Raw genomic sequence first — 18,282 nt, forward strand, 5'->3', positions numbered from 1 at the left:
CTCTGGTCACTGACTCTGAGGTAGGGAATGTAGGCAGGAAATTGAGGGTGAAGGGTGTTCAGTCCCAACTCCTCTTGTTTGAGCTGAAAATTTCCATTTGGTGAAGCAACTTCATCTGTCCTCTATAGAGCAGGAGTAAGAGGAGGGGGAGTGGAATAGTCTAGTATGTGTAGAGGGGTAATAGCTGTAGCCAGAGATGACTTTTCCATCCCAGTCACGTCTGCAGCAGCTGACTGTGTGGAGAACACTATTACTCTTAATACAACCCAACAACAAAATGTGCTGGCTTCACAGCTAGAAATGTGGTCCTACAATGTAGTTCTATGGTGGGAAGTCACTCTGAGAGCACTTTGGAGTGATACTAGTCAGGTCTTCCAAATATATTGAGATCTCTTTTTGTTTATACCAAAATTGAGTTGGAAGTTGTCGAAAAATTATACAAGATCAGTATTTGCATTTTATTTTATTTTTGTCATTCTGAAACTCTTAAGTTTTTGGCTACTGTGATTATACGTGAGGTACCAAAAGCTACTTATTAAAATCATGTCAGTTTTCGAGTAAAAACCTAATAATTAGAAGATAAAATTCTGTTGTTTAAGTGGAGGAAACATCGATAAACTTCGCTTACATTTTTCCCTTAAGTTTCTATTAGCTGTCATTCCAGGTAGTGCAGCCAAATGAGCTAATGTTTATTAAAACAGTCATTTTGGTCTAATTGAGAGCTGATATGAAAATTTAAGAGGAAAAAAAGGCAGAATAAATATTGAATGTAAAGATTCTCAAGCCATAGTTTTTCTAGATCTGCCAAAAATTTTACTGTCTCAGGTATTGTTCAATTGACTTAATACATTAAGTTGATCAGTTACCATATATTTTCTTGTCTCCATAGTCAATTAAATGAGAAACCCTTACCAGAGGGCTGGGAAATGCGATTTACTGTGGATGGTATTCCATATTTTGTGGATCACAATAGAAGAACCACTACATATATAGATCCCCGCACGGGCAAGTCTGCTCTGTAAGTGTTTTTAACATTATACTAAGTTTCCAAAAATGAAATTTAGCATGTGTCATTTTTGCAAGTTGTTTTTTTTCCTCTTCGCACATTTTTTTATACAGAAAGTTTTACATGTAGTAATGCTTCTTAATTTTCTGGTTTTTTTAATCCACTGATAACTGTCCCTGAAGAAGGCAGTGTTTTGAACACCTCAGAATCCTTCTTGCCAAGTAGTATATAAGATTTGAGGGTAATGGAGGAGCTTCATCAGTACTGTTGATGACCAGATCCATTCCCTCCAGTTAGTAGTCTTTCTTTTTAAAACTACACTCAGACCTTTCTTTCTTTGATTTTTTAGGAACCAGAATGGAGTTAAAACCAGAATTTAACTCCCAACTTAAATTAACTGAATGTAATTCCATCCTTACTGTTAGAATCTTTTTTAAAATTAATAATCAGATACTGTTTAAAAAGTACTGTGTATACACTCCACAATTTACAAAGGAAGATTTTTTTTTCTTTGTTTAAAAACAAGAAAATTACACCCCAAAATAAAAAAATGTGAATAAGAATCTTCCAACTCAATAGCCAACTAAATCATACAACTATATAACTAATACATTTGCAGGCTTTTACTTAAATTACAAAAACACTTTTGAAATTCATTTTTTTTTTCTCCTTTGCTTCCAGAGACAATGGACCCCAGATAGCTTATGTGCGTGATTTCAAGGCAAAGGTCCATTATTTCAGATTCTGGTGTCAGGTACGGATTCATTTCTTGGGAATATTTGTTTGCATTTTTGGGTTTTGCTTACATGCTTTAAATGAACTCTTCAATGCCTTGCAAGTAAAGGTAATCAAACTACTTCAAGGTTAAATGTGAGTTAAATTAGGAGGGAGTAAATACAAGACTTGTATAAACTCAGTAAGCTTTAAAGCTAAGTAAGCTATGGCTTTAAAACTTTTTAGAATAAAGGGAAACATCAGTATAGCTACTTTTTTTTTTTAAGTGGTGGGTTTCAGAATAGTGTTTTCTGTCTGCTGTTAATAAGGGAATATATGGAGGCACAGTATTTTTATAGTTAATACAAGATCTACTTTCTGCACAAATACATACTTCTGGAAAAAAATGCAGGGTATTTGACACAAACATGCATGTCTAAACATTGAAGAATATACTGTGTTGCATGTTAGTGTGCTCTAACATAATACCAAATTCCGGTGTGTCAGTCTTGGTCCTCTAAACTCTTATATCAAAAGATTAAGTAACTTGGTGTTTAGGAAAAAGTCTTAGGTTTAAAAGTTCCAGTTTTCAAGAGTCAATGAATTATCCTTTGAAAAATAGCGGAGAGACTAGCCTAATTTTTCACTTTGAATTTTGTGCATAATAACCCAGATTTTCTAATTTTTTATTAAATTCTGGGGTAGAAAGCCTGGCTGACTTAGAATATGTTATTGATCTTAATGTTTTCCGATGTCTTATAAGAGTACAGTATTTGAACCTGTTCTAAGCAGGATCTGGAGGCATGTATATCTCACTGTAGATATCAGTATTGGAAGCAATTTGTTCTTGGAGTAAATTACAATTCAAATATCTCGATTACTGGGGGTTTTTTATATGGATTACTGAAATTCAACTGTACCTCTTAAAACAATATATATATAACAAGTAACAGTCCAAACTCAGTATTAGAAACTTTAAGTGATTGTACACTTCACCTCTAAAAAATTTCATTTCAGCAACTGGCAATGCCCCAACACATAAAGATTACAGTCAGCAGAAAAACATTATTCGAGGACTCATTTCAACAGGTATTGTATTAAAACATGTTAGTAGTGGGCATGAAAAGTTGAGTTGATTAAATTTATTGTCACGTGTCATTCTTGATCCTTTGACGTCTTGCTAATGTTATTTTAAGTGAGACTTAACAAAAAAATACTAGTTTAATAGTTAGGATACATTCATACTTATATATTAAAAGATCATGCTAAAATGTGAAGTTCTGGCTCTAAAGACTGATTCATCTGACAGAGAAGGTGAATTTTATTTTTTATTTTTCCTCAGAGTTCTTTAAAATCTGAGTTAATTTTGAGGGGAGCGCTGTGGCAGAGCAGCTGCCCATTCTCAGGAAGTTTTCATGTTGTGCTTATGTTTGTTGGCACATTTTTCCTAACAGTGTGTTATATAAGCATGGGCTATGTACCAAAATACATTAAGTTGATCTTAGTCTGGGTGTTATGTGTCTTTAAATAAGTAATGAAATGGTTAAAAAAACCCAAAATTATTAATTCTATTTAGATTATTAGTAGCAAAATTCTTGTTAATGCCTATAGACCTAAACCATGGTTAAAAATTGTTCCTATACAATATTTTCAAGTGCTTTTGAATTTTACTTTTACTTTTTGAATGTTCATTGTGGCATTAAATCACTCCCATTGCTTGTTAAATTGAAGCCAAAAGCAGCTCTTCGTCAGTCTAATAAGATACATAGAAACAGGCTTGGAAGTGCACGGAACAATTCCTCTTGGCAGATAGTCCTCTTGGCCACTTCTGTATTTTTCTGACTTAAAAGTAACTTAAGAAAACGCAGACCTTGTTGAAGAAGATAGGAACTTTTAGCTTCCTCTGTACCTAGCTGAATTTTTTTAATCTTCCTATATGTCTTCAGGCTTCATTTCTTGTAGGAACTATCACAGATGTGTCAAGTCAAGAAATTTGAACAAAAAGAATAGTATGTTTTGAGACAAATCTATTCTTAAATAAGGATTAATGCTTTCTTGTTCAAATTACTGTAAACTGGCTTAGCAGAGGCAACAAAGAGTGCAGTTGGCTAGTCTTTTCTTTTGGAACAGTGATGTCTTCAAATAAAAGGGGTTAGAAGGGACAAAATAAATCCTGTAACTGAAAGTTAGCTCCAGCCTTATTTCTGAAATTGCACTTGGTCCTTTTACAGTAACTGTAGAGGTAATAAAATTATACTGTACTGGAAAGAATCAAGAGATAGATTATGTAATTATGTACAAATCAGCAAACCTAGGTTTCCTTAGTAAAACAGCATGCCTTATCAATAATTTAGATGACATAATTGCAAAGACCTGAGTTAATTTTCTATACTTGTTAGTCATTCATCATTTTCAGATATCTCTGTTGGGGTTATAAAATTTTTTGTGATGATTACTACAGACATCTAGGAGAGAATTTAAAATGCAAATCTTGACCCAAATTCTGTGCCTCTCATTGCAAACAAAAACTTCAGGTTCTTGGACACACACAAGTGTTATGTGAAATTTCTTTATGTAAACCTCCGACAATTGACCAAATCAGCATAATTACAAATTTGGTCATTGTATTAAAACCAACACTAGTAAAGTTCCTTAACATCTACTTCTTCCTAACTTTTAAAAAACAAACCAGCTAGATTTTTATTATCCTCTTTAGGAGATGAAGCAGTAAAATGAAAAAATATATAATGTATGTTTATTATTGTTTTGTTTCTAATTTATTTCTTTGAGTCCTTGATCATGTCTCTTCATTACTTGTAACTGGGATACCACTCAGTATGGTATTCAACAAATATCAAATTTATTCACTGTGGGCCCATTAACTATTTGCTGGATTTCTGTCATATACTTATAGACAGACTGCTCACCTAAGTATCCCGAGTCTTTAATTTCAGAGTGACTATTTCTTTTTCTTTTACATCTTTTACTTTTTAATCTATGGAAATAGGTTTGCACTAACGCTTCAGATTCCATGAACATTCCATAAGCAGGTACTTCACATAGTTCATTTTATGGTCTGAATTACTAAATGCTACATTGCTTGATAGCAAATAGTAATAAGTCTAGCCAGTGCTTATAGCTGTTTTCTTAAAAAGAATTGATTGTTTTTCTTTTACTAAGATAATGAGCTTCAGCCCTCAGGATCTACGGAGACGTTTATGGGTTATTTTTCCTGGTGAAGAAGGCTTAGATTATGGAGGTGTTGCAAGGTAAACTAAACTGAAATGGCAATCTCTTTCTGCAAGTTGTTGGTGTGAAAACTTCCCCAAAGTAGATACTTAAACTGCAGTGCTTTCAAAATATTAGTGAAGTTTATTCCTTATCTTTCCTTGGAATATCTGAGGAAGACAGTTCCTTAAGATGTATGCATGTCTTAAAACTGTATAAAATTATTTTCAGTTCGCATTAGGAATTACTTTCATCATCTCAGTGATTAAAGAGATTGCACAGTTTACTGAACTACAGTAAGCCTTTAGCACAACCGTTAATACCAAAGTAGAGGTTTATTGAAAAAGTGAATAGAAATCTACTTTCAAGTCAAAAGTCTTTACTGGAATGTAACAGAGAAGTGCATGTATTAATTAGCATTCCCTAAAACCCTAATGTTTAAATCAGTGGTAGACTTTTAATCTGCTCATTTAGATAAGGGTGTTGTTTTATACAAACCACTGACAGTTGTGTATCATTGTAACTTTGCATATTAATTTGTAATTTGTGTTAGTTTCAATTTGGTTTCAGTTTGGTCTAGCATACTTTCTGGTAAAGAAGTCAGATTGACTACCTATGTGCCAACAAGTTCTGAAGTCAACATGAGTTAGCTAAAGTAATTTCTAATTTAATTTATTTTGAAATGTGTTTTTATTGTTTGTGTGATTTCAGGGAATGGTTCTTTCTATTGTCACATGAAGTTTTGAACCCAATGTATTGCCTGTTTGAATATGCAGGGAAAGATAACTACTGCTTACAGATAAACCCAGCCTCTTATATTAATCCAGACCATCTGAAATACTTCCGATTTATTGGAAGATTCATTGCCATGGTAAGTTCAAAAGTAGAAGGAGGTTCTCTCGTGTAATTTTCCTATAAATAAATATTGTGCCATCAGATGGATAATTAAACAATTCATTTTTGAGTTGAAACTATTATCGGGTGTTTGGATAGAACTACTGTTGGTATAAGTTAATTCAGCATATTAGCAGTTACTATATTTTTTGGCTGTCAAATTTCATTGGTACAAAGTACAGAATGTTGTCATATTAAGTATTCAATCATCCTTTGCATTATTTTGTCTGTTTTCATGTTCTTCAGGCTTTGTTCCATGGGAAATTCATTGACACTGGTTTCTCTCTGCCGTTCTATAAACGTATCCTAAACAAGCCAGTAGGACTCAAGGATTTAGAATCTGTTGACCCAGAGTTTTACAACTCTCTCATCTGGGTAAAGTGAGTTTGACTTGATCTTGTTCTTGAAATAGCAATACAATGTTTTTGATTTTCACTTATGCCAGGAAGTAGGTGTAAATTTACTACTAAAAACCCCACTGGAAAGTATAATATATCAATTGCACAGCAGTACTGGAATTTTACCTTAATTTTAGATACACAAATAATAATTTGATAATGCAGAAGCCTTTCTGGTTCATTGAATATTCCGCGCAGCATCTTGCATTCCAGTTTTGCTGTTTTTTAATAAATCTAGCTAGACATTATACAGATGTGGCAGTCTTGAACACTGTTACAAATAAAATGGCTTGAGTAAATTCCACTGAAACTTTTCAGATAACTGATTAAAAGAAATCAATGTTTCTCTCTCTAGTACCTGGTTTAGTTAGAAAACATAAAAAGTTTAGTGCTACAATAACATGAATTTAACAAATGTAGTTTATTATTTACTACCACATAATTCTTCTGTTAGTCATACCTCAAATTTGACTTAAAGGTTAATATTGAAGGTTTAATGCTTTAAAGAAGTTAATGCTCATGTATTTTTCTAGCTGTCCTTGATTTTTTGCTCCAAGCTGAATGATTCAAGACCATTCCTACATATCGCCTTCCATGTATGCATTGTTAGTCCTCTGTCTACTCTACATTCACGCTCTTTTCGAGTCCTCCTTCTCCACTCCTTTGCAGATTCCTCCCCAGAGAGCAGCAAGTAAAAAGGATCTGGAGTTTGTAGACCATGATTATTTTGGAATTATGTGTTTAAAATATTTTAAGAAATAATTTTAAAAACCCATAGATCTAAAGCATTGTAATTCTGTACTTATTTTATAATAGCAGGGCTCCAGGACGTTGTAGTCCATGGTTGATGTGCACCATTTGTTTCAGTAACACAGGCGAGTTTCCTTTCCCAGCAGTTTAAAAAAAAAAAAAATTGTTCCTCACCAAAAAAGCAAATTCTACAACTTTCAGGAAGCTTTCAGTAGTTTTGAATTTCTTGGCACTTCTATCAGGTGGCCATTTTTCTCATTCCCACAATTTTGAAAATTTCACACAATCATTGAGTTTGGAAGGGGACCTCTAGAGGTCATCTAGTCAAACCTCTCTGCTCAAACTGAGCTAGAGCATGAGTATCTTTCATTTTAAAAGGAAGGGGTGATTTTATTTCATCATCCATCTATCTGAAGCCTTCCCTCCTCATCTGAGATTTCATGCAATAGCATGTATTTTGGAAAGATCAAGTTCAGGAGCACTGTTGCATCACGGTGCTAGATAAACCACAGTGATGTTTTCAAGACTGACATTTCTGTGTTATGGTTCAGGACAAATATCTTGATTTTGTACTTTATTTTGGGGGAAAATTGTCATCAAAACTTCTGCATATGCAGGTGATTCTTCACTTTACAGAATCACATATCAACATATAAATTACAGTGTTGTACCTGTTAGTCTCCTGGCTATTAATGCCTATAAAGAGAACAGAGTTTATTTGAGCAACGTTTGTTGGCTACAGATTCTTCCTATGTTGAAATTTCCAAGAGAACTCCTCTTCAGCAGGAGTATTTGTACTTTGTTAACTTAGGAGCTTGGGACATTTTAGTATATGCTTGCAAGATAGTCCCATAAATTTACTGGAGTTGAAGATAATTCATTAAGCATGCAGTCATTCTTAATTGCTTCTTACCTGCTATTATCTGACCAAGTGACAGCTACATTTTAACAGTCCTTACGTTACCTGTTAGAAGAAGCAATCATGCAGTGAAATATGCGAAAATGTCATTACTTGAAAAGTTTTGGTAGTCCATAGACATTCCGCAGATCATAGTCAGCAGGTAGTTTGTCAGCCTTGTGATTGGTAAATTTAAGGGTACTACTGATCAAAAATTTCTGATCAGGAGTACAATTCATGTATGCACATTGGTAAAATGAGTCAGTACTTCTTGCAAAACCATAATTATTGTGTAAGGAACATTTTCCTTATCTTGATTATTTAGCTCCAAACCTTTTTTCCTTAAGGTTCTTCATACCCATCTCCTCTACTGAGTACAAGGTCTTGACACAGTTATTTAAAATTATATTTTTTCCTTACAGAGAGAATGATATTGAAGAGTGTGGCTTGGAAATGTTTTTCTCAGTTGATAAAGAAATTCTAGGTGAAATCAAAAGCCATGATTTGAAGCCAAATGGTAGCAACATTCTGGTCACAGAAGAAAACAAAGAAGAATACATTAGGTGAGAATAAATGAAGATTTTAAAATGCTCTTATCTCTGTAATTTTCTTTCTTTAGTTCTAGTAAGAAAAGATTGCCAAACTGTGTAATCTGAATCCTTGTTGAAATTGTGTCTCTGAGTAATTGCTGATATTGGCAACAAGTGGCAATTGTTTGGATATCATATTTGAAAGAAGAATATTGATAGAAATCAGTTTTTAAAATCCACTTTTCCCAAAGATTACAGTTAGTAGAAGGTCCACTTTTTCCCTAGAGATATTTAAGTTTAGCAGAACATCATGACAACAAATGTGAATGTCAGGTATTTCATGAAATGGTTGCATGTGTTTATTATTGGAATTATATTGCTTTATAGCCTGCTGATATTCTACCCAGCCATTTATGTTTGGGGTTTTTTTTAAACATAAGAACATTTTTGGATGCTTTTGTGATGATTCTTATTTTTCAAAGATACTTGGGATTGCTACTAGCTTTATCTGAACTGGTCTTATGGTATAATTAGATCTTGGCATTTGTAACAGGACAGTGTTATGAATGATGTCATAAGTTTTATTGCCATAAATGAAGGATTATGTTTGCAGTACCAGAATGTCTTAAAGCAATAGGTTAAGAGGGAAGGAGCCTAAGAGCGATTAAAGAATAAAAATGTGAACAGTGACCTGCTTCGTCCTGAAATATCCCCTTCTTCCTCAATGTGCAGCAGTACATAAGCTCTGCTCTAGGGTGTGAACTTCAACATACAAGCTTGGAGGATGTGCTTGCAAAAAAAAAAGTCACACATTGCAGGCACAAAATAAACTGAAGCACAGTAGAATTTTCCTCTCTTTCTTACAATGTGTTCTGTGAAGGCTTCTTTCACAGAAAGGGGTGAGGGAGAAGGGAATGGATTTTGTTTTCATTGCATGAGTAATCTGAAGACGTTTCAGTGATTCACAGAAAAGGTAGTATTTGCAGAAGAAACATACTGGCATTTTGCAGTTTTGCAAAGTGTTAATATTGGGGTTGAAAATAGGGAGGATCTGCAGAAAACCATTCTCTTCTAGTTTCTAGGAACCCAGGGAGAGCTCGGATTCCAGCTTCACTCATATTCTCTTGTCTTACTCCAAGTCCTGCTTTAAGTCCCCAAAGTTTCTAGGATTGAAATCAGAAAATAGCCATCTCTCCTTCAGACTCCAGTTCTCCTGACAGGTTAGGCTTGAATTCAGCATAATGTCTGCTTCTCCCTGGGTTCAGGTTCTTCGGGTCTCCTGCCTGCTTTTCACCCTTTTATTAATGGAGAGTGGAGTTTCTGCCACAGAGCAAAGTTTCATGATTAACAGAAACAAATAAGGAACTTTCCAAATGGACATAGTCGTTTCTTGGTAAGCTAGCAGTCCTACTTATCTTCACCAGTACAACTTGACCTAGTTTTTACCTTTTCATGGATAATGACTGAGATTTCTGGGGAGAATATTAGACAAATATAGCTCTGTATTTTTTTCTTTCTTCAAATACCTAGGGACTGCTGTGCTCTCATTAATATAATCAGTGAATAGATGCTGCCTCCTCTTTGAGTCTAAAATACTTTCCCGTAGCAGGATGTTGGAAACATAGGGTTTGAACTTAAAGAAAAAACAAAATCATTTGCACAGAGTAAAGGTTACTAATAAAATGATACAATGCTCTATCCCCAGAACTTTCCAGATTTTCCATGGTTTTTTTTAACTTAGCTTACAGTTCATCTCAAAATAGGCTAACAAAGATGTGGACTTGGGTTAGCACAGGCCATTTAAATTATCTTTCTGTATCTTCTTTTACAGGCTAGTAGCAGAATGGAGACTTTCCCGAGGAGTTGAGGAGCAGACACAGGCTTTCTTTGAAGGCTTCAATGAAATTCTACCACAACAGTATTTGCAGTATTTTGATGCCAAGGAACTGGAGGTAAAGCATTGTTTGGCTATTGCTAGATCCAGGTTGTTACACATAAAATACTTAAACTCCAGTTATTATGTCTGAAGAGCAGAACTCACTAAGGTTGATAACTCTGTTTTATAGGGAGTATGAGGGAAACTTTATGGAGTAGTATTTGATCAGTGTGTTTCCCTTCGCTTTCCTCTTGGCAGCCTACTTACGTGTTTCTAAAGGTTAAGATTCTGCCAGTAGAAATTTCTTATCAAATTGCTTTTTGTAATCCTCAGCAATTTGATTTGCCTGCGTTCAAAGAATTCTTTTCATTCAATGAAAGAATTTATCTCCCTTGACAGAAAGGGAGATAAAACCAGATATGTAATGGATGATCACATATAAACTGGACCAGGTTCTAGATGGTTTTGATCTCTCAAAATTACACTTTCTGAAGCATCTGTTCAATTTAAAAAGATAAAAACAAAACATCCTGTTCCTAGCAGAGAATTGTATGGCTGGCAATGATAAACTGTTCCTGGCTTGAATGTCTAAATGCAAGCAATTACTCAATTTTTCATGACACAGATGCTTTCTATTTTGTGGCCTCTCCCAATACACTTCATGAGCAGTCGTCGTTCTTTGTTGTAAAAGTTTTGGATATAGTTTAAAATTAAAAACAAGCATACTGTAATTGCAGATGCTTCTAAGTATGGATGCAGTTGATGTTCTATTTTGCTATGTGGGAAGTCATAGAAGAAAAGTCATAACTTGTACTCGCATGTTTATTTCCCTTTTTCTCCCCTAAAGGTGCTTCTATGTGGAATGCAAGAAATTGATTTGAATGACTGGCAGAGGCATGCCATCTACCGGCACTACACCAGGACCAGCAGACAGATAGTATGGTTCTGGCAGGTTTGTAGACTTTGTTTTATTCTCAGACCAACAGAAGTTACAGAGCACAGCTACAGCTTAGTAAACAATAGTCAATTATTGAACAGATCTGTAGTGTGTAAATATAAATTGTTACTGCTGATCCAGCTATTCGTAACAGTCATGTAATTTGTTAATCTATGGATGATGATGATGTGAAAATCTGAATATCAAATCTATACCTAAATGTTTATTTCAATTACTATTTTTCAGTTTGTGAAAGAAATAGATAATGAGAAGAGAATGAGACTCTTGCAGTTTGTTACTGGAACATGCAGATTACCAGTGGGAGGATTTGCTGACCTCATGGGTATGCATTAATAATGTGTTAGATAATTTTTTTAAAAGAACGAAGTTATATGTTTATGGACATTTTTAATGAATTTTATATTGAATGCTATTTTGTAACTCCTGCATATACTTGAGCTATGATGGAAAAAGAGATGGAGGGAGTGTTTACACCTGTTGTATTGAGTTTAAAAATCACTTCAAATTTATGCATTTCACCACGTGCATACTTTGATCTAGACAGAGTTGTATAGTGAAAGACAGATGTCTTTTTTCTGTGCGAGTAGTGGTAATCTTGTCTTATGTTTAAGCCTTTCATACTTCCGTTGTAACGTATTACCTACTGATACAAAGGTAGCTAGACCTATGCCTTGTTTATTTGAATTTGTTACAGGGAGCAACGGACCCCAAAAATTTTGTATTGAAAAAGTTGGAAAGGAGAACTGGTTACCTAGAAGTCATACCTGGTGAGTATGTAACCAATCAGAATATTACTGTTGTTCTGTTTCTGCTGACAACGATCTACTTGGAGATTTTAGTAAATGGGTAATATACTTAAATGGTTGAGACTGTGTGAAAGCAAACACCAAGTTATACCAATAAACCTTGTTGTTGAATAATAGCTGAACTTCTGTAAAACTTGTGGCATGGAGTAGATTCCATTGTAAATTCCATGGATTTGTGTATTACTGAAAATTTGAAGTAATAAACAGTGCTGTCTAAAGAGGTTGGGATTGATCTTTTGTTATCGCTACACTCCATCTTGATAGTGAAGTAACCACATTCACACTCCCTCTTCCCTACAGAAAAGGTAACTTCTACTCAGTTCCTCAGGTGTATTAGTGCTTAGTAAAAACACACAAATTTAAAATTTCAAATGCGAATGATGACTCTAGTTAACCAACTAGGAAAAGTTAGTGAAATTTCTTACCAAGTACACTGCATTTCTAGAAAATTGTCACTGTTCAAGCACTTGAACTCGTAACTTTTTCTCTCAGAAATATATAAATTTATGTCGGTAGTCAGCTTTTCACAGGGTATAAATCCAGGTATCCATCTACAAAGCAAAAAGCTTAATTACCCATATTCATAATGGATTTTTTGTGATGGTTTAATTATTTTTCAGTACTTAAGTTTTTTCTTTATTTTCAGTTTCAATCGCTTAGACCTTCCACCCTATAAGAATTATGAGCAGTTGAAGGAAAAGCTGCTGTTTGCAATTGAAGAAACAGAAGGATTTGGGCAAGAATAGCTAAAATTTGCACCTTGAAGAATGTGAACTCAACACGATGTATGTTCTTCACTTCTGCTTGTTGCACACTTCATTGTAAAGTAGACTTGACTTGGATTTATTTAACAATACTAATGTGTAAGTAAATGGATGTTATCCTGAGGTTTTATCCACGTTAACTCTGGATTTCTACTGAGCACTTTCAGAAATCAAATGAGCAATCAGATATGGCTACAAATTAATTATGACCTAAGTAGAGGTTTAATACAGCTTTGGGCTCTGCTTTGTTTTACCATTCATTAATTAGAATGTGTCCTTAATGACTGACAGATTTTTAACGGTAGTTTTGTCTTTCCTTTTTAGTAGCATTTTTTGCTACTGATGCACTGGGAAGTTCATTGGTAGCTGCAATGCTGCAGCATCATCATAAGCCTCTTTACAGCAGTGTTATTAGAGCCAGCTTGTAACCATCCTCTGCGTACCGTGAGCAAATTCATTGCTTAAGCTCTTTTCTAACTCAAGTGTGGCCAGACTGTTTTTTCCCCGCCTGGAGTCTGCTCACATGCCAGCTGGACTCAAGCTGCTGTTAAGGGGATGTCAAACTGTGGCACAAATCCAGGGCATAGCTTTGCTTTGTTTTTTCCCCAATCTTGCTGATTTCAGCAAAATAGACACCTGCCCAAAGTTGTTGGAACATTTCTGCGTGCCCTCAGAAGGATTCTGATCTTTTTCTGTGTAACACATTTAACTTTTAAATCAATGTTAACACTGTGGTACTTCACTTGTTTTGCAAAAGACAAGACCACCTGGGATTGCACTGATTCCATTTAGATTCCTGTTTGCAGACTGATGTTTCTTGTCAAAAGTGTTAATGGACATTATTCTCAGTGTTATTCTTACATGTTGCAGTCAGTTTGCTCTGAAGACTTTATTGGGTTCTCAGGAAGAAGAACAAAACAACTGGATTCAGAAAATGATAATACTTATCATTTTTGCTAATGAACTGATACACGATACTGGCTAAGGCTAAGAGGATTAGAAAGTTCAGACACGGATTACAGATTTTTGAAAAGCTGGAGCATCAGTAAATAGTAATACAAAAATTGAAACTAAAGTTTTTTGGGGAGGTTTCTAAGCTAATTCGCCCTAAGCTGCTTATAGCTAGTAACTTTTGTAGTGAGTTCCTATTGGATTAATAACATCTTTTACTTCCTTTTAGAATCTGATAATATTCAATTCTCTTCTGGTTTACAATAACATTTTGCATTTTACTGCTCCTTTGGACTGAATGCACTTTTTGGGTATGGTCAGCTCTTTCCCTATCTGAAGGGAGGAAAGCAAACCTCAATGAGATGAGCTGTTAGCCATAGTAAGAGACGACACATGAAATAGCATGTAGCACATATTAAAGCATAACCGCAGCTCAAAGCGTTGGGACAGGAGCTGTTTTTAAGAGGCTTCTAGATATTGGAGCTGAAACAGGACAGTGGGAAACTAAAACTGAACCTCCAGTGTTGAAAAGAATATTTCTTTCCTGCTGTCCCTTCTGTCTAAACTATATGAGGGGAAAAACTGATTCAGGCCTAAGAAGAACTACGACGCTACAGTTTTTAACTGACTTCAAGAGTTTTTCAGGTCATACAAAGTGATACATGCTTATTGGAAGGCAGAATGATTAGACTTTAGAGTGAATAGCTCTTTTGTCATGCATATTCTAAGGCAGGCATGGAAAAGAGTTTCTGATGATATAGAAATGACCCTCTTTTACAGTTTTATTGATGGGGAGAACTAACCTGACTTCATGGGTTTACCAGGAGGAAAATCTGCCAACTTCAAAACATTTGATGGATCTATTACAATATACAGCTCATGAGGAGGAAAAAAGCCTTATAAATACTTTCTGTTTATATTAATTCTTACGATGAAATGTAGTTATCTAACATATTTACAAGAGATATTAAATTAAGCAAGATAATGCAAGATTAAGCTATGAAAAATAGTCTGTGTTCTGCATAATGCTTTATGATTCATGTAGGGAACCTAGAAATATTGTTAATGTATAAATATCACCCAGAATGCTTTCAGCCCTATATTTTTAAAATAAAGAATAGTTATAATTGAAATAGCCTTAGCCCTAGTTCTATAGGGTATGGCTGGTTTATATTTTTTTTGTTTGAATGTTTAGTTCAGGAAAAAGGTAAATGCTTGTATATATTTTTGCAGTCTGGGATTCCACTTATTCCATTTTTCTTTCTTTAATTTAAATGGCATGTTTATATGTCCTCCCACTTATTCATTTTTCTTTCTTTAATTTAAATGGCATGTTTATATGTCTTTTCTGCTGTATTAGGATGGGGGGGGCTGGATATCCCAAGCAAAGCACACTGTGTTAAATTGGCAATATTTCTGAAGTCAGAGGTTAAGATTACTTAGGCATTTTACTCTGTCAGCATTGTGAATGCTAACAAATTTGTTAAATTTTTACAGCATGTTGTGTAGAAATAAAAAGGAATTAATATAAGCCACTGGTGCACCTTTCTGTTCTTTATGGGGAATGTGGTGCAATCAACATGTGGATGAGCCCGCAGCATCTGGTATCCCAGATAATGAGTTGTTATGAATTGGACTTACAAGTAAGATTTTCAGCAGAGATTAATGAATTTGTCTCCCACTACTTCAGCTGATTTCGCAGGCTGAGCTGCATAAATTCATAGTATGTCACAAATGTATATTCATATGCAACTGTCAATTGATCCTAATTTTCAAGTATTAAAATAACATTTATTTAGAATTTTGCCTTATGAGAATGACATGAGAATATTCAATGCTGAGCCGCTGATCTAAGAATTAACAAAGCCTTATTGTTCTGGGTAGCTCAGGAAATGTTAATATACTAATGAAATGCACAGTAAATGCGTCATGTCTTCATCTGATCTAGTATGGAAGTTGTCTGGTTTTTTTTAATCCAGTTGCTTGTGTTTAAAAAATAAAAAAGCTTTTTTATGATTCTGAGAAAAGTAAAACAAAAAAAAATGCTTGTTTAATTTTTTTTTTGTTTGCATTTTTATTACATGCTGCACTGGATTTGTAATCTCAACTCTCTCTGTTACATTGGTATCTCCAGCCCCCTTTTTGTGGTGTCTTTTAATTTTCTTCAAGAATCACTGTGTGTATGTGCTCTAGTGAACTCGTATATAAACTGGGATCAGCAGCACTGGATTGTAAAATACTGTACTGAAATTCATTGTTGAAATTTCCTTGCATTGTAATTTCAAATACTCAGGTAACTGTAACAGTATCTCAGTAAGTCAAATACTTTTATAAAACTACTTAAAGAGCTGGTAGTCTCGTCGTTATTCCTTCTGTGTTATGAAGCATCCGTGTGCAAATAAATTGTCTGCCTGCTCTTTTGGGGGTGAGGGGTTAGGCTGGCTGAAGCTGTCCTTCTAGCAAAGTTCTTTCGGAACGGTTCTTTCCTGAGACCTCTCCTGCCATTGTTGACTGCATTGGAAATTCATTAGGAGATTTCAGACACAGCTGCCTCTGTGACTGGTTAGAAACTGCAGATAAAACAATTACTGAATTTTTAGTGCTCGTGGTCCTGGGGATGCTGCCCCAAGGAGACAGCGAGGCTGCTGGTCTGTTAGCGATGGTACTCTTGAGGGAGATGGTCTGGAGAAAGGTTCCGCAGGAGCCACAGCTTTAACATTTTCTTGTACCACTACTGCAGTGATAACAAAAATGAGGTATGACTGTGCAAGTCTGTGTTTTCTTTTCTGTTTAGGAATGACAGGGTGACGGGAAGGAGGGGAAAAAAGCTCAAAGGAGACTGACCAGCCTTGTAGTTACCCTGATCCTCCTCCTTGAAGGGAGAAGTGGTATTTACATTCTTCCTGTCATCAGGAACCTCTCCTGATCGCCATGACCTTTCAAAGATAATTGAGATCAGCTTTGCAATGACATTGGCCAGCTCCCTCAGCACTCATGGGTACATCCCATCAGGTCTCATGAACTTGTTTATGTCCAGTTTGTTGAAATGTTCCCTAAGCTGATCCTCCTCCACTGAGGGTAATCTTCCTTGCTGCAGACCTTCCCACTGGGGTTTCGCTCTGCTTACTTTCCCAGATGTTCACACAGGCTCGGTTAATACAATTTTGTTAGTAAAACTAGCAGCAAATCCCAAGTATGCTTTTCTATGCCACGTAAATAGATGCAATAATAATTGCCTTTTTTCTGCAGCGGGGGAGGTTAGTTTTGAGTTGCTTCCTCCATGCTTTGGATGAAATCACTTAAAAGTGTGCTAGTAAGTTGTGTAAACCCAAAATTTGACACTGCTTTGGGTAGTTTTTAAGTTAGTACAGCTATGAGGGTATTTCACATATATCTGAAGTTTTTTTTAAAAAAAAAAGGGCAAAAACCCCAAAATGGAATCACAATGCAATGCATGATGAATGTATGGTAGGATAAACGTACAACTCAGTTGCACCATTGCATTAGTTCCTTGCTGTTTTCTTCTGTGATGATGTTGCTACTGTCAGTACCAGCCCGGGGTGGGGGTTTTGATGGTTTTGTACATGGCAAGACGGGAGTGCTTGTTTAGTTTAAACAAAGCCTTGTTTGGTTTAGGTCTCTGATGGCAGCTGTGGGCTGCTTACCTAGTGACCAAATCTTACCATCATTGGTGGGACTAGAGGTTGAATCGATCTATGGGAAAATAACTTTCTGTAGCCAAGCTTTAAAACTTATTGCTGGACTGATAAGAGAGGTTAGAATTTAAATTAATTAGGTTGCAGAGCTGTTAATATCCTCCAAAAGAGAAGAAAGCCGTATCTCTTGGATCCTAAAGAAGGATTTGTTCCTGATCTCTGAAGATGCCTGATCCCACGTCCACTCCCAACCTATCAACTCCACAGCAGTGCACAAATGGCAGGCTTCGTTGGAGAAATCTTGTGTTTTCTCTGAGCAGAAAGTAGTCCCTGCCAGATTTGAAGGACTGGCGAGCTAATCTGCGATGTCAAATCCTGGTTTTCAGAGTGTCTTGGGAAAAAAAAAAGGAAACACGACCTAATGAAGTATTTTTCTACTTTTTACCCAACAACTATCTGCTTTCAGTAACTGTTGTGAGGAGCTGAGTGTTACCAGAATGCGAGTTTTCTGCTTGCCATGTCGCAATGCTGAAAGAAGCAACATTCCATTCAAGCGGAGAGTGGATTCCAGATGGTGGGGGGGGAAGTACCAAATGCTATTATTATTGTGTATGTGTAATACTGGCTAGGGTTATGTTTGATACAGTTCTTGAGGGTGTTATTTTGTTTTGCCTTCAGGACACCCCCGATCCTTTCCAAAGGCGGGCTGAGCTTCACCCTTTCCATGCTCCCGGGGGCAGAAGACTCCCTTTCCCCTTTGCCGTCAATTCCCGGGGGGGGCAGCAGGTAGGTTCCTAGGGTTTTCACCAGCCACGCTGTTTTAGGGGTGCACGATGCCTGCAAGGCATCACCG

General features: G+C 35.7%; 1 protein-coding gene across 2 annotated transcripts in view; it reads left to right on the forward strand.

Annotated features, from left to right (window-relative positions):
* Positions 1-15,047, forward strand: part of ITCH (itchy E3 ubiquitin protein ligase) — a 64,052-nt gene extending 49,005 nt beyond the window's left edge. For both annotated transcript variants that reach the window (XM_009284005.1, XM_009284006.2), the window contains exons 13-24: positions 890-1,018; positions 1,688-1,760; positions 2,738-2,809; positions 4,901-4,989; positions 5,660-5,819; positions 6,089-6,222; positions 8,311-8,451; positions 10,250-10,370; positions 11,142-11,246; positions 11,478-11,574; positions 11,947-12,019; positions 12,705-15,047. In XM_009284005.1, the coding sequence (XP_009282280.1) occupies positions 890-1,018; positions 1,688-1,760; positions 2,738-2,809; positions 4,901-4,989; positions 5,660-5,819; positions 6,089-6,222; positions 8,311-8,451; positions 10,250-10,370; positions 11,142-11,246; positions 11,478-11,574; positions 11,947-12,019; positions 12,705-12,804 (1,294 nt within the window). In that variant the 3' untranslated portion in view covers positions 12,805-15,047. The remainder of the gene's footprint in view (positions 1-889; positions 1,019-1,687; positions 1,761-2,737; positions 2,810-4,900; positions 4,990-5,659; positions 5,820-6,088; positions 6,223-8,310; positions 8,452-10,249; positions 10,371-11,141; positions 11,247-11,477; positions 11,575-11,946; positions 12,020-12,704) is intronic.
* The last annotated feature ends 3,235 nt before the right edge of the window (positions 15,048-18,282 follow it).

Source organism: Aptenodytes forsteri, unplaced genomic scaffold (assembly GCF_000699145.1).
Source record: "Aptenodytes forsteri isolate BGI_AS27 unplaced genomic scaffold, ASM69914v1 Scaffold295, whole genome shotgun sequence".
NCBI lineage: Eukaryota > Metazoa > Chordata > Aves > Sphenisciformes > Spheniscidae > Aptenodytes > Aptenodytes forsteri.